Source organism: Pseudochaenichthys georgianus, chromosome 12 (genome assembly GCF_902827115.2).
Source record: "Pseudochaenichthys georgianus chromosome 12, fPseGeo1.2, whole genome shotgun sequence".
Lineage (NCBI taxonomy): Eukaryota > Metazoa > Chordata > Actinopteri > Perciformes > Channichthyidae > Pseudochaenichthys > Pseudochaenichthys georgianus.
Window position 1 is genome coordinate 21,090,090 of NC_047514.1, and position 23,425 is coordinate 21,113,514.

The following is a 23,425-nucleotide window of genomic DNA, read 5'->3' on the forward strand; positions in this document are numbered from 1 at the left end:
CTGCTCGACAAATACATAAATACAACCTTTGTAGATGAAATACTTTGATCAATAACAAGTGCTGGAAGTATATAGTAACTCTAGAAATACTCCACTACAAAAAAAAAGGATGCATTCAAGTCTTTATAGAAAGTATTATCAGCAACTGTGGTTTTTCTGACATTTTCGACTCCACTATAACTGTTTTTTCGACATACACTATGTAATTTTATCCTGAAATGTTCGACATAACGTTTATGTTGTTTTTTAGGAAACGTTCGACATACTATACTTTATTATTCGGATATTTTTCGACACACTATACTATGATTTATATTCCGACATATTATACTATTTTGTTTATTTGTTCGACATTATTTTCTTTAACTATTTTGCCACATACGACTTTTTCGACATGTTTTTTCAGATTTTCTTTCCACCAACTAAACTATAACTATGTTGTTTTTCTGATATATTTCTTCATACTACTGTGACTGTTTTTGCGACATACGACACATTTCTGGTCATTTAAATATTTTCAACGTCCCATACTATGACTTTTTATATATTTTCAACTATACTATACTATTACTTTTTCTGATATTTTTTGACATACTGTACTATGAAATATTTATGCTATGTCCTTTTTTCTGGTATTTGACATACATATATACATATGTGGTTTTTTCAGATATTTCCAAAGTACTAAACTATGTGTTATTATTCGGATAAATGCGACACATTATACAGCTTATAAAATAAAAACACAAAGACTTCATCCTCTCAAAAAACGTATTTAATCAAAACATAATGTTGATTCATTAACAAGTTTATAAAACAGTGATTTAGTTACATAAATAAATTGATCAGTGTATCAAATCTTAGTTTCAACTTCATGAGCATGTTGACATGGTTGTACAATCATTTACCTACCGCAATAAATAAAAAGGGAGCATATTTCTAAACAAAAAGGAACTACAAACAAGAGACAACACTGAAAGAACAGATGGAGCTTTTAAAGCACAGAATACAGTTCAGCTAAAACAAATTATAGACACTAAAAAAAAAGGTTGTAACCAAAGTTGTATTGGCGTATGAGAAAGGGTTGGTAGTTAAAACTACCATTTGGTTATTTTAAAGCATTAAGACAAGGCAAGAAAGAAGGCTGTTTTCGTTTGAGGAATTCTAGAGAAAAATGAAATCAAAGAGGAGGAAAAATAAAGAGGTGAAACAGTCAAGAACGACAGTAAAGAGCAACTTTCTGTCCTGCATAAAGTCGGGATGTCAGAAGAAGAGGCGCGGACATAAGACAGCTTTTTGTGACTGAATCACTGCAGAAGAAAAACATGAAGGCAGATTTCACTTGAACATCGCAGCTGTGTGTTGTCGCTGCTCTGCCTCCACAGTGGTCTCTTTCTGTGGCCTCCTACAATACTCAATACACGTCTGTGTTCAGGAGAACACGCACGTTGCATGTCCACTTCCTGTCTTGGTTTCTGCAGCTCATTACATGTCTGCAGAGCCAAAAAGCAGCCTGTCATGTACTTCTGTTTTAAATTGTCCCCTGATGCAATGCAAGGCGAACATTTTTGAATTCCTTCTGATATGTTTTTGTTGTTGTTTGTTTTCAAAAACCAAAAAAGTACTGCAGCTTCAAGTATTGTGCCTTACATAGAATATTCTGTCATAAATTAGTTAACATATACATTTTTTTTTTCAATATTCAGACATATACTTTCATATATACAGGACAATAAAATGCTTTTGTTCTCTTTCTGTTTTTTTAGTCTTTTTTTTTTTCAAAGAGAAATCCCTGAGAATATATGTTTGACAGTTTCCACAAGACAGCTTGTTTTTTGTGTTTCTGTGACGGTAAAATAAGCATACTGAATGTTTGAGACAACACTGCAAAGCCAAAACAATCAGCCTTAAGATGAAAACTAAATTGAATCCAGTCAAATTAACTCTGATTTCGATTTTTTCTTTCTCTTCACCGATAAGTTGGCCGATGACTCGGAGGAAGAGCCAGTAAAGCTGGATCCTTTTCATAAGAGGTACTTGTCACTTCAGATGGAGTTTCTCCATTTGGTTTAAAGCCATTTGTCTTTTTCTTTGAGGCTGTTGAACGTTAGCTGAGGAAAGTAGGAGGAGTGCAAGGTGGACATTTTGCCACTGGACAATACAGTATAATATACTCAGTGTAAAACTCTTACTCTCTCGCTTTCATACATATATAAAGGGAAACACACAAACTTCCATGAATTGACTCCTTCTGCAAACATAATGGTTTTATACACATTAATACCAGCTGTTGCTTTTATGGTTTACAGTGTTTTTTATCTTCAATTGCAAACTTGTCATTTTAAGGAGAAAATGAGCCCTAAAACACATTTTTATATCTTATTCCCATTCTCCGGGGATGTCCAGTGCTCCTGCTTGGTACGACTCACAATGAAAAGGAATATTCCTTGGGATTGAATGGGACCTTTTCCACATCACAATCACCTTCAGGAAGTTGTGTTCATTATCTCATTCGACCCCGCAGTGCCCAATCCTGGGAATAAGATTTGCATGAATGTTGTTTTTAGGAGGATTTTCACTTCAAGTTAGAAAGGATGTAAAAAAAAAACGATGGTCGTTTGATCAACCAAATCTCTCTCGAACGAGCATCATGAGTTTCTTCTTGCCCTTGTAAATCTGTTTCAGGTTGTCTATGAACTGTGTGAACTGGATGTGTCCGTCATGCGCCATCAGGAACGTTTCTCTGGCTTTACTGAGGAACTCGATGAACTCGCTGTAGTGGCGCGGGCTGATGTGTGTCAGCCGAGAGTGCGTGGTGTTGATGTAGGCCCCGATCGTGGCGTCCAGCAGCTGCCTGAGCGGAGCCTTATCGAGAGGCATCAGCTTTCCAGAGTTCCTGCGACTGTGCAGCGAGACAATGCCCGGCGTCGTTAACGTGCACCGCCGCAAAATGTCTGACAAAACGGTGGCGCACTTCACGCTCTTCACCACCAGGGGGATGACGGATGCCAGTTCATTTTTCCCCAAGGAGTGGCTGAGCGCACAAGCCCAGAGCACGTCGTTGATGGCCGGGTGTGTGTCTTGGTTGTAGCTGAGGTTCAGGTGAGTCATGGCTAACGTTGCTAGTTTGTACGCCCTCATAGGATAGCCGCGGTGCTCCATGTAGCGCGCTATCGTAAACAGCTGTGTGTAGTTCATTCCCGTGGAGGCTGCGTCCAGTACAATCTGATAGGCTGTCTCGAAGGCAATGTGGTCCTTCTCGCAGAGTGTGAGGGCAGACAGGGCACAGTTTTGGGGGTCCTTCATGGCACACTGCAGGGCCAGGGTTCGGGCGGAGTTGGCGAGGTTCTCCTGCTGATGGCTGTCCAGATGCAGGCGGACGATGGTGCTGTTGGACATGACGGTGCTCGCCACAACGCTGGTGGCTTCGGTGGGGGTGAAGAGGGTGAACCAGCTCTGCATGATGCTGTCCAGCGCAAACACACCTAGACAGAGGGGTAAAGAAATGTCAGTTAAATAATAAAGACCTGGCGGAAAATGTTTATAAAGTTAATGTTGGTGTTCCCCAGGGTCCAATCATAGGTCCTCCTGCATTTCATATATAGGTCCTTTTACATTTTTTCACTTTTTTCCCTGTACTTGTGACAGTACTCTGGTGAAATATATTGTTGGGAGTCCTTGAAGGATATATCGGTTGACATTGTGGATGTTTCTATTGTCAACAAATCTCATTTAAAAAAAAGGTTTTTTTATGATATTTTTGAAATATTATATTGTGATGTTTTTGTTGTCTTTTTTGAATGTATGTCTTCTGTTGTCTAAATTAAGACAAGCTGGAGAACTGCGAATGTAAGCTGTTGGTTTTGGTTATTTTTATGGAATGTGTTGACTAAAAGCTAAATGGTCATCAACCTAATCCATCCGAAGTATTGCTACCCCAACTTTGTCTCACAATGACCTTTTACCTTGTAATTGGATATTCCATTTCTAATTCTCTGACATTATATGGCTTGGCCCCACTCTACATCATCCACTGGCATGTTCTCAATGAGTCCATTCAAACTGCGCTCACAGAAACAGGGGCTCCTTGTTGCTCCTCCACATTCACAAGAAATCATCTGGGAGGAGGTTTTCCCCCGACAGAGCTCCCTCCCTCCCTCCAGACACGGTTTCCTGTCCACTTCAGAGAAATTCAGCCAGAATTCAAGTCCAAACACAGGGTCCACTTAATCAGCCAGAAGCCCTCAATCTTCCATAATTACTGCCCTGCCAGTCATTCCGACCATCCCGCCGAGAGCCCTCCAAAACCCACTTTAAAAGTCTTGTCAAGGTTTCCCTAATACGCTAAACCGCTTCACTGAACAGAAGATGTCCAATCATATCATGGGTGGATATTCAGAATCTCAGGGGTTGTTTTATTAACCATAACCGAAATCCAACTAATAATTACCTGAGTTCTGTACATAGACTTTTTTGCGGTACTTCTACTTGCGTAGTTCCAATTAATGCTACTTTACACATGAATACATGTATTCTGCAGATCATGTTTACAAAAAAGACCATATATATATTTATAAATTAACGTTACGTAAACCACCAAATATATGTATATACTTTTCAATTGGTGAATAAATTGAGCTCAACATGGCTGCCTACGTTATAACGCATCAACAATTATAATGTGTACTATAACACACAACTTTCTTTCACTCAGAGTATTACTTCCATCCAGGCCAAAATACATGCAGCAACATGACTAAATTAGTGTTTGAGGAACAACAATCCAACCCAAACGTGTCACCAAGTCCATCCTCTTTTACCTAAAAGCTTTTTCTCTTGTTTGAAAATATGAACAAACGACATTAATCTTGAGTTGTAAGCCTTTTGTCTGGATAGCATCCAAACAGCGTTATGTTAGAAAGTCATTTATAGTAGAAGTAACTGCCTCTGCAAGGGTGGTGGAAATGTAAAGACTGATTGCTTCAAAACAACTGTGGTGAATCTGTCCGCTACTAGAGCGAGTATACATGTGTCGTTGGGAAACCTCACCTGCTTCGGTTGCACAGGTCACCAGCCATCGCACCATCTCCCTCCGCCGCCAGTTCAAGGTAGACAGCGTCATTCTCATCACCTGTAAGAAACACAAGGTTAGCTCCAAGTCTGTGTGATGTTAACTTCGTGTGATTATGTGTGTTTCTTTACCTGAAGACCCAGCTCCAGGGACACTTTGAGCAGCGTGATGTCTGGCAGGCTGTCCATGAGCGTGGCGATTTTGAAGGCATCCTGGGCCAGTTTGAAGATGTGGGACGAGGAGTGGATGTTCTTCTGGATGGACTCCAACACTGTTTCTAGCTTACGAGCATCACCTGGGAAAACAAACAAAAGCATAAGTCAATCTCAACTTCCTGCAGGTGAAAGCCTCTTACTGTGGATGTGACACACCAACACGAAAAAACGAATTCAAGGTCTACAGAATTCAGTTCCATAAAATAAGGCATACCAAGGGATGGAAAAATCTTTAATTAAATGTACGCAGGTTTTAATCTTTTTTTTGTCTGTTGTAGGCATTTACAATATGTAGTTATTTGAGGTCTTGAGATGCTAAACCTCTATAAACTAGACTTGTATTGTGGTCAACTCAAAATGGACAGTTACGAAAATCAAACAAATATTAAAAGATGTTGTAAAAACTGAATAAAGCTTCATTCATTTCAAAGAATGTACCCATCCATCACTTCATTTTCTAGTTATCGGGTACAAGACACATCAACATATTGTTTATCTAGACATTCTTATTAAATACAACTGGGAAGAAAACAAATATAAATGCCCATGATTTAAAGTGCTTATTTTATAACTGTATGATTGCCACTACTTGAGCATGGCACATAGTATGAATAATAAAGAATAAGTCAAATCCACATAAACTCTGGCTCTTAAGGTTGTGTGTGTACCTTTAGCAGCAGTTAGCATGGTGGAGGCCAGTTCACACTGCTGGGTCTCGATGTGGCTGAGTGTGAACCAGCGGGGGAGTCGGTTGGGCATCACGGACACGATGTGGTGAGGCCGAGACAGATCGGCAGAGGGGGCCGTGGACTCCAGCACCGGCAGCCTGAGCACAGAGGACAACACTTTATTAGATGGAAACACACAGGAACGTATATATATATATGAGGAAGGTAGGAGGTGTTTCTTTTATAGAACCACTCAATAGTTCTCCTCAGGTGGAGCTTTGCCTCTGGCTACGCCAGTGGTTCTCAAACTTTTTCTGTCATTCCCCACTTTGAACAGGTGGGCCTTTTCAAGCCCCACCTGTTCCTCATCGCTCCAATAAAATGGTAGGCCAAGCTTAAAATTGTCAAATGTATAGTTCTATAACAGGGGTCTCCAACTTTTTTTAGGATGAGGGTTACTTTCAAAAAATAAAACAAGTCGTGTGCTACTTTTACTCCTCTTTTTTGTTTTTTTGCAGTGTATATATTTAGCACATTTTAACATTATTATATGCTACCTTTAACCTTTGAGTGCTGTTTGGGTCTGTGGGACCCGTTTTCAGTGTTTACTAAAATAAAATGTATGCAATTTAATTATTTTAACCTGCTTTATTTGGTGGTGGACGTCACATCCTCGAGGGTCCGGGGGCATGCACCCCCAGGAAGATTTTTTTTAAATGTTGAAGTTGAATGCATCAATCTGGTGCACTTTGAGCTAGGGCTGCTCAATTAAATCGTATTTTAATCGCAATTACGATTTTGGCTTGCAACGATTATGAAAACAACTTAATCGAAATAAAACGATTTTATTTATTTTTAAATAGGTTTTTCAGTTGAATTATACTTAAAGTTCAGGGTAATCAACTGTTAAAAACATACTTTTCAAATTATTTTCTTCAATAAATTGATGTTTTTCAAAGTAAATGGTTAATCGTTTTTAATAATCGTGATATCAATTATTGACCCAAATAATCGAGATTATGATTTTTGCTATAATCGAGCAGCCCTACTTTGAGCCCAACATGAATTTATGGATACAGCTCTCAACACTCAGATGAAAGGGAGCTGTATACTTTTCAATAATCCAAACATCTTTAGAATATCATCACAACAAATCATTTAAACTTGTTTATTCTTATCTTATGTTACCTAGTTAGCATTCTTTCTTTTTATTTATGCATATTTGACTAATCACTCCCCTTTTAAACTTTTTACTGTCCTATAGTACACATTGGAATGATTTCTTACTTTATTTTGTACAACTTTATTAAATAGATAAAGGTGTGCTCTCTCGCTCCACATTGCTTTTCTTCCCGACTGCAACGCTGTTGTGTGTGTCTGTGAGAGCGTTTCACACGTGTTTATGAGAGATTTTTTACCAGTGGCGAGCCTGTCTCTGAGGGCCTAAGATATTCGACAAAATAATATTTAAAAACATTAAAACAAAATTATATTTTTCTTTATATATTTTTTTTAAATATGTTTTTAGTAATATTTGTCAATAGTTTTACAAAAAATAACTTGATTAAATTGTATTTAAAATAACATTTCCAAAGAAATAAATCCTTTGAATCTGCCTATTCAGTTTCTGTTTGAATGTGAAGGGTTAAATGAAAGAAGCTCTGTGAGTCTGCGAGTCTGTGAAGACAGGAGCTGATTGGACGTCCAGCTATGAATTCACAGAGGGCCAGCTATAGTAACTGAACGAGAGTAATGTCAAATGACAGTACAATTGACCAATCATATCTTCCCTCTAAATGGGTGGGCTTTATTATCGCGGACTTTATGACAAGTTCCGCCCGCTGTGAAACGTTTCTTGTTTCCATAGCAACAACAACTGTCAACAGCGTAAACTTGCCTTCAAAATAAAAGCATGCCAAATTTCACTTAAGACATACAACTGCAACGAAAGTAACAAACACAATGCAATATCCTTTTCAATTTCAAAGAACACAAATTGGGTTATCTACAGGTGTTGTTTTGTGTGGTAGAGGGTCGCTTTTCATTGATACGTTTTGCACCCCGGGCGGGGCGTTGTTCTGATATTCCACCAGTGTATAAATAATAAATACATGTGAAAACAAATGTAAAAAAAAATTTTGATTTTTTTTTTTTTCAAATATATATATTTTTTCGCGACCCACATATCACATCTCTGCGCCCCACCAGTGGGGCACGCCCCACACTTTGAGAAACGCTGGGCTACGCTAAGGAGGAGTTTAAAAATAACATCTCAATTCGTGTTTCCCTCAAACACTCAAAGCTGCTGTGAACTGTGATTCTGCACTTTAATATTACCTCTTTTGTAATTTGGGAGAGCAGACAGACATGTTTGTAAAACCAACAGAATCTATTTATTATTCACACATTTGTTATAAAACTCAGCAGCTTGAATTATTTAGTGAATATTCCAGCAAAAGGAGGTTGTCATTAAACAGTGCCCCCGATAGCTTTTCTTTCCCTCTGAGCTTCTGTATCACTCATTCAAACTTAAAGGAGGAGGAGCAACATGCATTACAGCTTTAGTTCAATCCAGGAGAACTTCCCGTCTCTCACTCTTTATTTCTGCTTCTCCTCATTTTGTGTCCACGCTAAGCAGAGTACAGGTGTAAATGCATATGTTTTTACTCATTTCACCCTTTTTAAAATCACCTTTCAAGGTGTGTAAAACAGCATCTTGCGATTTCAGGTTGTACGATAAATACTAAGCATTTTGAAAATGATGACACGTAGCAACTCTAAAGTTAATAAAGACTTTCTTTTTCCTGAAACTCTCCTTGTGATTGGTCATTTTAAATGTCAATATAGCCGTATAAACAGCATGCTTTTTACTTCTGTTTGGAAGGGAGCCATGTAGAGTTATTCATGCATGAGACCAGCATGTTAAAAAGGAAGGTGTCGTACTCACCGCATGGCCCTCAGTGCAATGTTGTACGTCAGTTCGATGTCATGAGGTAGCAGGGAGGTGAAGAGATACTTTGCAAAAGTGTGCATGGGGACGCTTTCTCTGTAGAGTATTTCCCCCAGACCACTGTAGGGACCAGCTGCAGGAACAACAACAACAGGACATGATACATGAGTTCAGTCTGTACAACCTGAAGACAGATCAATGTACCAACACAGAGCTGCATGCTCACATTTGACTGCACAGCGACCATGGTCATAAGATTATTTCACACTCTGACAGTCAGCAAGTTTGATATCGCTGATTTAAAAACAGCTATGACTCGCTGTGTATCAGGACGACCATCACTCCCTTGGTCAACCGCCACAATCGTACAGGGACTTTCTGGAATATTATGTGAGGGAAACTTCCAAAAGAAACTGCAAGAATCATAAGTTTAAGGGTTGAAATAATAAATAACTTTAGCTTATAATGTGTAGAAAAGCCCTAGAAAGGAAGACATGGGGGATGATGGATTACCTGCTCTACCAGGTTATCTACTGGGGTGCATATTAATGCTTTTCTTTAAGATAATAACTCAATTATAGATTAGATCAGTTACTTGATCCTAAAAGGATCTCAATATTTTAAAGGATTAGACTAGCCTTAGTGTTTTCTTTTGCTAAAAGTACCAAAATCAACAATGTGTTAGTCTTTCTCTAAGGACTTATTCGATTGCCTACTTGTATTTTATTTTTCAAAATGAGGAATATAAATCTGAATATTAATGCTTTAATTATAAAAGATAAACTCATTGTTGGTTTTGATCGTTGTGTGGGATTTGTTGACAAAATGAATAACGGACTTCCTGTGGGCCTCCACTGTACAGTCACACGCAGAAGAAGCCAAAGGTGAGAGGTCGGGCGGCTCTATCATTAGTGGCTTTGGAGAGAAGTGGCCTTGAACCATGACAAGCCACAACTCACACAGGTTTATTATACCCCTCTGTACACACGCATGCCTTCATTCACACAACGTCAGCAAACAGAGTGACAAAGCAAACAATACACTCACACAACTGTGAATACAGAAGTACAAAGTGTAAATGTACACGTACTGCACAGAAAAGCACACAGAGTTAACACAACACCACACACAAACAGCTGGTTGTGAATAAAGTGTTGTCCTCTGTGCTCAGGCTGCCGGTGCTGGAGTCCACGGCCCCCTGTTTGTGGGTCAAGGAGTGAAATATGTATCTGCTCGATGCATTTAAAAACAATCGACATTTTAGGAAATGCAATTGTTAGCTCTATTTCGATTAAGTTTGTTAAAATATCAAAGTTCCAAATATTTAAATGTCAGAACATTCTGGTGTCTCAACTTTCTCTCATCCCAGATGTATTCATTCATAAAAGATTGTAAATATATTTAAGTAATTTCAAACGACTCCTTTTCAATTGAACAGTCTGCTAGATGCTACAAGTGCAGCATCGCAGAGGTGACGGTATAGTTTTGCACTTTTATCATTTCGTTTTGACGGTTTTTTTATATCTTGAAATTGGATGATTGTAAAACTCATCAAACCCAAATATATTCAATTAATATCCTGAGACAAAGAGAAGCAGCAAAACCTCCCAACCAGAAAATGCTTTACATACATTACAATGCTTCGATCTTAGCCCCCCACTCACCCTCTAGCAGGAAAGCGGCTTGTTTCCGGAAGATTTTCACCAACGTGTCGTCTAGGTCGATCTCTTGGAGCTTGGCCAGTAGCTGCTCTTCGTTGCGACAGACCTTCTCCTGAGCGTAGAGGCCGTCCGGCATCACCCTCTGCTGCCCCAGGCCGATCAGAGCCGTCTCCACGGCCAGCGACACCAGCGACTCCCCCTCCTCCAGGAAGCGCTGCGTCTGCAGAATCGGACGGTCCATCCTCCGACCTGCACCCAGAGGACCTGAGGGGAGGCAGAGGGGGGAGATGTTAAGGGGGGAAAGATGTTCCCTTTGGGAGGCGGTCGAGCAGAGTATTGATACATCTATTGATCTATCTGTTCTTTTCAGAGTGAGTATCCTCCTGAGGACCGTCATCATGTGTTTTAATGGCTTAATGATGTCTTGGCAGACCTCACAGTCCGTCCCAGGAGGTTAAAAGTCCCAAGTGAATACACACACACACATATGAAAAAACAGAGTGCTGGAAGTCCTAATTGAGAACTCTCATAACTTGTGAAAAGGCTTTCTTGGTTCACATTTAGAAGTGAAGCAAATGAGTGAAGAACAATCCCCGTCCTTTCAGTTTGTTGAAATTCTTCTCCTCGCTGAGCTCTCTGCATAATTAATGAATTTTAATTGGAGTGTTTTTTCTGCTGCATTTCTCATTCATGAGCTGTTATTGGAAGATTACTACGGGCCAATCAGCACGTCTGTGTCATCACTGCTGATTGCAACCTGCGGGCCTTGAGCTCCGACAGGAAGACGCAATCAATGCAATGTAAATGTTGGACGCACACTCAGTGTGTTTGTGTAGTGTGTTGAAGTGCATTTCCTCAAGTTCTGTACTCAAGGGCCACCTTGGAGGTATTTCAAATGAGTATTTCCTCCTTTTTCACATTATACCTTAAATGCATTACATCTCAGATTATATTTTACATGTAAAATACACAATGAGTTCACAACATCATGTTGTGTAAATATTAATCTGGTTTCTAGTTAGGGCTTCCTTTTAAGAGAGAAAATCTGTCATTTAAACAACGTTGACTACTTTGCAAATTTGTGTTTTCAAATAGTTATATTGGTACTTTTAAATAAGTAAACCTGTTGCCGTGGGTACCTCTGAATGTACCTGAGAAGTCTCGCAGTGCGGCGGCCCCTTCCTCGCTGTTCCTCCACGACTCCATCAGGGTGCTGATCAGGGTGCCGATGGGATCCAGAGGGTGCCCCACCCAGCCCTCCAGGTTAGTGACAGATGTGGTTCCTTTATGGAGCAGCTCTGAAGGAACACCAACTGTTAATAATATATTTATACTACTTGGTGATACCATCAGTAACATTATAGTTTCAACAATATTGAAGAAGTGGAATTTAAGACAGAGTGCAATTAAATACCTGTTTTAGCAAAAGTATGTCCCAAGAAGGACAGAACATCAGTCGCTACAATAAGACCTACAATTAATGCTTGTAATATAATTATTAAAATCAATTGACATGACCTGGACCCAGATGAGTGGCAGAAAATGGATGGCTTGGCTAACCAATTAAGATATGTGTTATTATAAATTAATTTCTCCCACCAGCAGTCAACCATGTACAAAATAATTCAAATGATTAATAATGGTTTTTAAAAAAAAGCCATTGTAGAGGAAATGCAACACTTTATTTACACCTTGTCTTTTAGGGAATTTAGCTGTTTGTAAGAACTTTCAAGACTGCAATATGGTGTCAGGAGATGAGACAGAAAACGCCTGTGTTTCAGCTCGTAGCAGAATATGATTTATTTGCTTTTTTCCTTCATCTTAGTGATACTTTTGTGAATGAATAAAGCCATTTAAGGCTCCAGGTGAAGATTCTAATCTTATTTATTTTGCTGGTAAAATCGACAAAGAGGAAATGGAAAAATAAATACAAATTTAGAGCCCAATTTTAATGTTTTAGTGGAAAATATATGTGACTTCCTTTTTAAAAGGTTTATTTTTTCTATGCAGGTTTGAAAATGTAAATCTAAATAAAACATATAATAGCAAGTGTTAGAAATATTAAAAAGCAACATTTAAATGTAATACAAACTGACCTTTTTTGTGAGTGCGGAAGAAGTCCATCTGTTTCTGCTGTTGCCTCCGCAGTGTGTTCACGATGGCGATGGCGAGCCTGAGTGCTTCTTTGGGGAAACCATGTGACCTCAGAGCGTCGACGCGGGCGCAGGCGGTCGGGACGTGCTCTACAGGGAGGAACAACAACAATAAATACATCATATCTCCTTTCATCCACCTTTATTTATTCCTTTTCATTAAATTCCCCGTAAATAATGTGTCCCCGCTCTCACCGTGCCACAGGGGCCACCCTCGGGGGTCGAACAGGGAGCTGTCGAGGTTGTCATGGTAACAGTAGTGGATGTAGTGGTCCTCTGTGATAATGTGCTGCAGGTGGGGGTCCTGCCAGTGCAGGTCGCACGCCTCGATCGCCCGGGTGAACACGGTCCGGTGAGGCCGCGTGAGAGAGTCTGAGAGGAGAGAAATAAGTCAGACGCTGCGAGGGGGGAGAGGGGAGAGGGGAGGCAAAGATACTGTGTGAGGGGAAAGAAACAGGTGCATGCTGGGAAGTTACTTTAGTTTGTGCCACTGATTGGCCCAATAAGGTCAGCAGCAGCAGAGATTGTGAAACACGCTCATGAAGGCCATTTATGTACTTTTAAACCTTTAGAAGACCGTTGCAAGTTGAGTCAAATACTCTAAGAAGTCATAAATACATGTAAATATATTTCTATATTCAGCATATCTTAAACTTTCCCATGATATAATTAGATCTGATGGGAATCATGAATAAATGTACATAAATTAGCTTAGAAATAATTAAAAAAAAGCACTTTCTTTTAACCAGACCGTGCATGAGAATCACATGTATGTATTTTTCAGTATTAAAGTATTCTTGTGACAATTGTGTGTACATCTATGGGTACATTGCAAACAATTTGTGTTTATAGCTAGATCAGCATACTTTTCATAGTGCAGATTTGCCAGAATAAAAGCAAAAAGGGCCATAAAACAAGTTCACACAGAATGTAATATGTTGTTGCCCACAGCGTAGCTCCATGTTGACTCCATTGGAACATTATACTCCTTTTTTGGTTCTGAACATTTGAAAAATACTTATAATTACTTAGTAAGAGGAAAAGAAAGTAGCAGAAAAATATTTCCTTATAATATATATATTACTGTTTTCTTAATTCTTGTCCAACTGCTTTTTTGTCTAAATATCAATAAAAAAAACAATGCATGGCCAGTACAGACAAATCAGCAGCAGTAATAGCAGAGTCTCTCTTCCCTTTAAACCTTTTTATTACCAACTGATAGAAACGTTTGTGTGTCTGGGTTTTCTTTGATTTGGTGGAAAAGGCTGCAGGACCTGAAATGTGTTATTAGGCCCATTCTATTAGCCACACTAAAAAGGTAATAAGGCTCGCAGGCACAGAGATTGAAGAAAGGAGACTTGATTAAAAGAGAGGAGGGAGGGGGGAGAAAGAAACCTCAACAGTGTTAAAACAGAAAAGGGGGAGGAGGTGCTGCAGGAGGGAGGAGAAAGAAAAGCTCCAGATGTGATGTACGGGAGGATTTGGGAGATAAAAAAGGGGGGAGGCAGGTGTCATCTCACCTGGGTTGCCGGGGGGGCCCTGGGGCAGAGCGTTGGTCAGATTGGTCAACTCGCTGCCATGGTTACCGTCCTCCAAGGGACACACGTCCACGCTGTTCCACCTGCGAAGCTGCCGCAGCCAGAAGCCCTTCTGCTCGGGCTTATAGTGGGGGTTCAGCACGATGCACATCCACAGGGCGCCTGCACACACACACACACACACACACACACACACACACACACACACACACACATTAACATCGGGAGATACAACACTCTGCTGTTTTATCGTGCAGCAGGAGAGGTGGTGGTTATGAATAGTGTCAAAAATATGATTTCAATTTGTGTTGCGAGAAATACAAACCAAGTTACTAAGTGTCATTGTCACCGCAATTTTGAAAGCATAAACTAGGGCTGAAATATGCAAAGTTACATTTTCCAGTGCTTATTTGTGCATGTAACCATCATTTTCGACCTAATGTTATTATCATCTAAATATGTTTTTCAGAAAACAGTCCAAAGCACAAATATATATATATATATATATATATATATATATATATATATATATATAGGCAAGCCCACTGCGAGCTGGGACTATCACGGACTACACTAAATGGTTTCTCTGCTCATTAACAGAAGCAAAGAGAGAAAACACCAGTGGTTAATACATTGTTATAACCATTTTTTAAGTAATGATTTATTGCAGGTGCTGAATATGAATACAAATATAACCGCCGTTATTATTTCCACATCCATAGTGACTTTTTCAAATATTTGATTTTGTCAGAATTTTTTTTGCAAAACCCTTTCATAGGTATTAAATATATGAAACAGAAAAAAGCAGCAAATCCTAATTTTGGAGAAGCTGGAATACCACTAATACAATACATGAATGAACTATGAATAAATAAAAAGAAGTGTGAAAATGTGAGCTAAGTTCAGCAGCCTTGTGGCTACAAACATGAAGACATTAGAGACAGATCTGAAAAGGAACACACATGAAGACTGGGAGGGAACAATGAACACGTTGAGGATAAATACGGGATGACAGATGACAAAATGAAACAGGAGAAGAAAAGAAAGGAAGTGAAGTGAGAAAAAACAGGAGGACAGGGAAGGGGGAAGTGAATGCAGAGGGAGGGAGAGAGGCTGAGGATGGGGGGAGGGGACAGGAGGAGATGGGCTTTATCCTCTGTCTCTTTGTTAGGGCTGCTTCAATGACAACAACGAGGGAAGGGAAAACTGAGCGCTGAGAAAAAGATGGCAGACATGAGTGACGAAATGCAGAGCAAGAACATATAATGGGTGGGTGTTGGTGAGTGAGTGAGTGAGTGAGTGAGTGAGTGAGTGAGTGAGTGAGGGGGATATTAGGTAAAGAAAAACAACAACAGAGGGAGAGAAGGTGTGAAAGAAGACTATGGTAACATGAAGGTGGTCTAATGGAACATGTTGCATCACCCTATTGGTCAGGAGCAAAGCCAGGCTCATTGTCAAGGGATTCTAACCCTTTTATCATTCATAGAAAAGTCATTTAAGCTTTTACGATGTTCCTGCATCTAAAAGCGAAGGTATTTCTGCACAGGGACACCAGAAAACAGAAGATGTGTATTTCTATTTACATACACATGTATTCTGGGCTTTTTAAATAAAGGATGTTTGATGATGTACACCAAAGAATCTGACATTTCCATTGAATCCAAAGCAACAATTTCCTGCAGTCCAAAATGACGTGATTAAATGTTTTCTGTTGCTTTTCACAGTCCAAAACCCAAACACATTAGGTTTACAAATATTTTAGAATGGAGAAATGCACATAATGTTCACATTAGAGACACTTATCCAGATATTTTTGCTTAAAAAAAGGGAACTGAAAGACCATTTCTTTACACAAATGAGTTGATCAACTCATAGATAAATTGCCTAATTTGTTTAAAAAAATTCTTAAGAAACATGTATTTAAAAAGCACAATTTCTTTACAATTGTACTGACATATAACTGGTATTCAGGATTGCTGCTATGTCTTTGCGGATGTGTGTGTGCCTCTGTGCGGTTGTGTGTTAGGGCTGTACACGAATATCCGAATATTTGTTTGTTGGAGTACTATTCGGGTTTCAATTTCGTTATTCGGATATTCGTTTTTTTCACCAAATTGAATTTATTGAAATCTCCAATATCAACGTAAGAGCTTGTGCCTCTTCGGGGGGTGCCAACACTTAACCATCAACTTTATCCTTTACTTTCTCCGTCTTTATATGTATATGTATATGTATATATATATATATGGACTTGATATTCTGTACAAACTGTGAAGTCCACTGAGACAAACGTAACATTTGTGATATTGGGCTATATAAATAAACATTGATTGATTGAGATATGACTTTTTCTCCGTTAATCTCATCACGTTGTTTCCATAGCAACAACAACTTCCTGTCAACAGCGCTAACTCTCCTTCAAAATAAAAGCATGTCCATACAAAATAGGAAGCCAAGCCAAATTACACTTAAGATATATATACAACTGCAACAAAAGTAACAAACACAAATATCTTTTCCAATTTCAAAGAACACAAATTGGGTTATATACATTAACAAATAACTATAAAACAACAATACTGTAGAATAACAAAATGAATGCCGTGAATAAACCGAAATACACGCGTTGAAGTGGTTCGCTACTGATTACTACGCACACCCCCCCTGCGCGGGCCGAATATCTGACAAATGGTATTCAGGACAGCCCTAGTGTGTGTGCATCTGTGTGTTTGTGAGTGTTACCTAGTTCGTCCCACAGCTGCCTGTACTTGTCCGTCATGGTGGTCCCCTGCTGCCTCCACAGCGCCAGTCTGGGGTCACCCATGAACTGCTCTGTGATCAGCGTTAACATGCGCGCTCCGTTTGAGTCCCTCATCTTCAGCATCTCCCTCACCTGCAGAGACCAAGGGGCATTGTGGGTAAACATGGCCATTCAGCTGCTGCCACAATGCGGTGTGATGACGTTTGTTGGGAATGATTGTGTTACCTTGCTGAACAGTAAGTTGAGCTGCTTCCCCGAGCCGTGGTAGCCGCCCTGGGAGAGGAAGAGCTTGACCTGCTCCTGAACCTGCTCCTCGTCCAGGTGCCAGCAGTTCTCATCGTCCACGCTGGCGCCCGCCGTCGGGTCCGGAGCTCCTGAAACCAACAAAGAACATCAGTCAGGAACTCATTACAAGAGCAGGAGGTCATCAGACTGATTCAGTCATTCAGTGGCTGAGAAAGTCCTAAGATCTAGTAGCAATACCTCGGTGAAGACATTCTCCGTTTAGTTGGATTCAATGTCTTAATTCAGTAAAAGTATAAAAGCCTTGGCATCAATATATAAGTATTCATTATGCATTTTTCAGTATCATAATAATTGATGAATTAATATGGACATCACTTTATTTTTGCGGCATCGAAAATGTGGAGCTAATATAAATATATTGCCCGGAAGCTTTATATATAATATATATATATATATATATATATATGATAATAGTTGAAGATATTACGTTTTTTTATTCTGGATCTGCAACAAAACCTTAAAGGGGACCTATCATGCAAAATGCACCTTTGTACGTCTTTTATACATGAATATGTGTCCCCGGTGTTCCAGGGAACTCACCAAGTGTCAGAAAACACAACCCTCTCTATTTTCCTCCTTCGCCAAATCTCTAAAAAAGGGGCTGCAACGGATCTGAAAAAAACGGATCCACATTCCAATACTTTTCTACGTCACAAAGAAGTGCTCCGCTTATTGGTCAACTCTCCACCTATCAGGGGAATGAGCCACGGCCACGTGCATTGCCAAACCTCTCATTCGGCAGGCTAAATAATCAACACCCCAGTCACATCTGTGTTTTTGCCTGCTCTTGCCAGGATGTCTAAGCTAGTTAAACGTTGTGCTGTTGTTGGCTGCAAGACTCGGGACAGGGGACTGCATGCAATGCCATCAGTGGAAAAAGAAATGAATCTGTGGCTAGACTTCATTTACAAGGGACATGTGCCAGAAGACCACGGAAGATTTCTGTTTGTGTGTTCCAAACATTTTACCACGGACATGTTTATTAACTTCTCTCAAGTCCAACACGGATATGCCTCCAAACTAATGCTAAACCCGGGATCAATACCAACCATCCGGGACCAGGCCAGTGAGGACACATCCAATTTTGAAGCTGTACGTTTTTATTTAGCGGTGTTTTTCCTGATAAAGCTATCTCTAGCTTGTAGCTTCGCCGCATCAATGTCGCCTCAAACCCAAATAGTAATCGGTTAGGTGTTTATATATTTTTGTAGCATTTTATTTTGTACGCTCCGCAGTCTTTGCTTTGTCATTTGAATTATCAGGCATTTGCTAACATGTTCAGACATACTGCCGTAATGGCGATCTGTGTGAAGGCTGTACAGCCACGCCCTAGGCGATAACACAAGTATTTATTCTCCTATTTATTAGTATTTTATATCCTCTACAATCATATTGAGTAAGTTATAATAACAAACGTAATCTTCTGTAGGCAAGTGCCGTTTTTTCCAGCGTTATATGTAAACGCTTTTGTGATTGTAGTCTGTAAGAACGATCAGATATCATCGATCTGTAAGCTAAACTACGCCAATGAGACATGCCGTGTTTTGCAGCGTTATATGTAAAAGCTTTTGTGTGTTTACTTGTTTGCGCACATGAATATAAATGGGGGTGTGTTAGGATACAACACTGTATGTATGCGAGGGGGGACACACACCACGAGTAAAACTGAGCTAAAGCCCCGTTGGTCTGTTGTTGTTGACAAGGCCTTACCTCTAACAACAGGCTAATTAGTGGCTAGCACTCATTACAGGCAGTCTACTGAGCTCAGCCCCTCTCCAACACATCATCTGTATTGAGTCAGAAACACAGCATGCACGTTACGGTTCAAAACTAACTCAGATTGGAAAAGGCTAAGCAAAGAGCTTTGCTAAATAGAGAGCTTTGCTAAGAAGTTTCAGTTTTTTACATGCATATACTAGTCTAAACCACATTTTTTGTTGTGCTTTTTTTACCATTGCACAGCCCTACGTGGCCAACTTGATGGACCTCATCTTCGAGCAAGTCTTTGTGGACCCTGCACCATTATGAGCGACCTGACAGGGAGGAGGTCATCGCCGAGTATGCTACACGGTTCAATTTGGCTGCTGTCTGAACCCAACATCGACATTTCACGGATCAGGAAACTCCCTGCGTATCCTGAGGACAACGCAGGCCGGAATCACCACTCTGATCCTGCGTCCAAGGAAGCCCCAGCACCAGCTCACAAAGCTTCTGTAAAAATATTTAGTGTCATTTATACAAAATACAAGTAGGCTACATTTAGTTTTTTTGTATGGGTTTTTTTAACCGTTGATTTTGACAATAAAGTTCCAAGTTGATATCAAAATGTGTCGTGATTATTCATGTTTGGATGGGTAAAGAATATTCTGATTTCAAAAGCATAAGGTTGTGTGTGTGGACCTTTTTGTCGTACACATGGGTGTGTTATGCCATTGCTGTGTAGTATATAATAGTACAATGACGTCGTGGCGCAATTTGCACAAATAAGTCAATAACTGAGCTTTTAAAAACACATGAAACTACACACATTGCTGACAACTGAGGTGTTGTTGGAGTTATACTTTTTATCATCCTAAGTTATTCAACTTTCCAACGGTTGTTGGAAGAAAAGGACTGTAAACTATTAAATGCAATGAGGCCATTGTATATATGCTGAAAATATGAATGTCTCCCTTTATAAATATATATTATATATCGCTGTTTTTGCGTTACAAACTGTACACATTGCATTCTTGCTAATTAGTCAAAATATGAACGGAATAAGGAGCAAGCATCGTAACGGAGTAAAATAAATAGGGACAACAGCTTGTCAGCTAACCATTCAGAAACGTCCTGCTGCAACCGAGATTTTTGCACCTCCACCAAAACCTCCGCTGCTTCAGGGTCAGTTTCTGGATCAAATTGATAGTATGCTTGAACACATGCATTGCTCTGAGATGACATGTTTATTCGACACTCGTAATCACAGCAAGCATGGTAACGTGACTCTCATGCCTGCTCTTCTGCAGGGGGGCGTGGTCAGCTGCTGCTCAGAATTTTCAAAGACGGGCTTGGAATAAAGCGAAAATGAGCGAAACGAGGCATGTCTAAAAAATGATCTGTTTGGTATTTTGAAAAATAAAATGTATAAATATACCTTATATAGGTATGGTCATACACTATATCATTTAAATATAGCATGATAGGTCTCCTTTAAGTGAATTATAAGTAAAAAGTAGTAGAAAATGCACATATTCCAGTAAAAGTATTTTGAAAGTGTACTTATGTAGAGTTGATGTCCTCGGTTGGATTCATTATTGTTATAATAATAATAATAATAATAATAATAATAATAATAATAATGTGTGTTCCCAGGGAGGAGCAGACGTGAACATGCATGCATCAGCACCTTGCTCCCTGTGTGCATTAATGCAGCCAGCTTAAACACTGATCAATACCATTAATTCTGCTAAATCTGCAACAATAACCAGCGAACAACACTTAACAAGCCTCACTGGGGAGGATTAAAGCCCTGAGATGCAAAAAGCTAAATAGGTTCGACTTCTTTCCACAGCGTACATGCAGATACTAAAGAGACATTATACAACCACCAAGTACATGCAAGGAAAATCTCCCTCAGACATACATCATATGTTCATGTATACAGTCATTAACTTACTGTACACAATGATATGTGTTTTAAATGTAAACAAACTGAGATAAGGAATATTACTGTAACACAAAGTGCTCCAGAAGCGGAAAACTACCACAAAATGTATTCCTAAATAGTACCATTCACTACTTATATAACCAATCAACATGTAACTAAAAGTGCCATAAAACACAAAATATCCCAGAGAATACAATAAAAAGGAATAGCACAACATATAAAAAGGTATATTTTGTTCCACAATATAATATTCTACAGATCTCCTAATTGTTTCTGTGACAGCCTAACCAGCAACAAAAGTTTCATCAGAAACTTTTCCTACATACAAGTGAAACTTCACCTGATTTGTTTCTCCCTAAACACACTGTGTTTTCTGAGTCGTCTCTGAAGACATCAGCCTCCAGCTGCTCCTCCACTGGTGCATGATGGAGGACAGAATAACACTAACAAGTACCTCGAAGTACTTGAGGAACTACTGAGATGCTTTCCTTTAATACAATTAGAAATAATTTGGTCTTAGATTACTCCATTACAAGTAAAAGTCCTGCACTGAAAATGTTACTTAAGTAGAAGTGGAGAAGTATTATCGGCAGAATGGGTTTGTTTCAAGTATTACAATAAAAAGCTGTCAATGAAAGCATAAGTCCTCCAACAATGCAAAATAGTGCAAATGAATAAATAACCACAATTGTTCCAGCCTCTCCACTCACCGTGCACCTGGTTGATCTCGGAGTTCTGCGACAGGATCTCATCAGCCAGTTTCTGAGCGGTGGGCAGCACCTCGGTGTGATGCACAGTGATCAGGTACTGAACAAACTTCTGTAGCTGATCTCTGTTCATCTGGAAAAGAGTCTCTGAGATGGGCAGCCGCAGTTTGACCTGCTCGGGCTTCCGTACTCGATACAGCGCCAGCGCCACCACGTGTGTGCAGTAGAAGATGTCCTTGTTGCCGCAGCTGCATGTCACCGCTGTGATCTTGCAGCGGTCGAAGCTGACGCTCACGTTGCAGACGAGCTCTGGCTCAGAGGCCGTGGCAGGCTCCCGCACCGTGCCGCTGAGGTGGAACCCTGCAGAGGAACAGAAGACATATCTACTGTTAGGCATATGCAGGTGATCAGTAAGTACACAGAGTGGCTTTCATATTACAAATCTCTATTTAAACCTACGATGAATGACTCGGGAATCAAGTTTTCACTGAACATTTCACTTCTTAAAAGGTGGGGTAGGTAATTCACTTCAGAAACACGTTCGTGTGTGTTGGAGGAGGGGCTCTGTAAGGAAGTCTGAAGGAAGGGGCAGATTTTTTTCCGCTGCGTACTTTCAAATTCTAGCGCACTCGAGCTGGTTTCTCCATTCTTACCTACCCTACCTTTAAGTTAATGTTGCTTCATTTGAGTCATGTCTTGCCATATAAGTGATAATATCTCTCTTTTTGGTCTCTACCAGCCTGCCCAAGGAAATTAACTGGCTAACTGCTCCATTGTGATCTAGCATGTTGCTAATATATTCTGTATGCCTTTTGGTGCCTGTCAGAGAATTTAAAACACAATGTAATACAATTAGCTGCCTGCTAAAGCAAAGAAAAAAGACGTTATACAAGCCAAAAAGGCTCCATAGAACTGTAAGTAACTGCTTTAGCTTAAAAAACATGTGATGTACTGTTAAAATAAAAATGTTACATAAAGTAGAACTACAATTAAGATGACGACACGAGCGAATGCTGCGAACGCAGGGAACGCTGATCTCCTAGAAATTAAGGGTGCTTTATCCAGTATTACCAAGGATATAAGTGACTTAAATAAGACCCGAAAGGATGACAGCATAACAATTAAAAAAACTGCTGGAAACGATCGGAAGCATGGAGAGGATAATGAAGGAAAAAGACAAGAAGATTGTCACGCTGGAGAGAAAGATCGAGGAGCTTGAACAACACACCCGAAAAGAGGATGTTATCGTGACCGGATTAAAAATCATAAAACCATATTCCCAGGTAGTGAAAGGAGATTCTGCGCCTTCTACAGACAGAGTCGGACATGATTCGGTCGAAACACAGGTGCTCGAGGCACTTAACGATCGTGGTGTGTACCTGAAGTCTGGGAAGATTGAGATCTGCCACACACTTGGGAAGCCGTCGGAAAGTGGATTCCAAAGGGTGATCATAAAACTTGTGAGCAGAAAGACAAAAGTTCGTATGATGATAAACGCCAAGAAACTGAAAGGGACCGGAATCTACATTAACGAGCACCTCACGAAAAGGAACGCGGATATCGCAAGAACTGCGAGAGACCTGAGGAAGAGGAACAAAAGCTACCTGGACCAGGGACTGTAAAATATTCATCAAAACAAACGAAGGAAAAGTATCTATTGTGAAGGACAGTGAGGACTTATCTATATTTTAATGAACTCTGAGGATAAGAATATTACTCCCGCTATTGGTAAAGTATTGACAAATA

At 39.8% G+C, this 23,425-nt stretch overlaps 1 protein-coding gene across 2 annotated transcripts in view; it reads right to left on the reverse strand.

The window, feature by feature from the left end:
- Positions 1–757: 757 nt before the first annotated feature.
- The window catches only part of zswim6 (zinc finger, SWIM-type containing 6), a 50,939-nt gene continuing 28,271 nt past the window's right edge, over positions 758–23,425 (reverse strand). Inside the window, exons 2-14 of one of the 2 annotated variants that reach the window (XM_034095883.2) lie at positions 21,683–22,039; positions 17,243–17,391; positions 16,999–17,149; positions 14,239–14,418; positions 12,914–13,090; positions 12,662–12,808; positions 11,717–11,863; positions 10,569–10,829; positions 8,902–9,037; positions 5,955–6,112; positions 5,203–5,366; positions 5,050–5,131; positions 758–3,485 (exon numbers count right to left, since the gene is read on the reverse strand). In XM_034095883.2, coding sequence (XP_033951774.1) covers positions 2,623–3,485; positions 5,050–5,131; positions 5,203–5,366; positions 5,955–6,112; positions 8,902–9,037; positions 10,569–10,829; positions 11,717–11,863; positions 12,662–12,808; positions 12,914–13,090; positions 14,239–14,418; positions 16,999–17,149; positions 17,243–17,391; positions 21,683–22,039 — 2,972 coding nt within the window. In that variant the 3' untranslated portion in view covers positions 758–2,622. Of the gene's footprint in view, positions 3,486–5,049; positions 5,132–5,202; positions 5,367–5,954; positions 6,113–8,901; positions 9,038–10,568; positions 10,830–11,704; positions 11,864–12,661; positions 12,809–12,913; positions 13,091–14,238; positions 14,419–16,998; positions 17,150–17,242; positions 17,392–21,682; positions 22,040–23,425 lie in introns of both variants that reach the window. The other variant, XM_034095882.2, reaches the window with a different exon arrangement.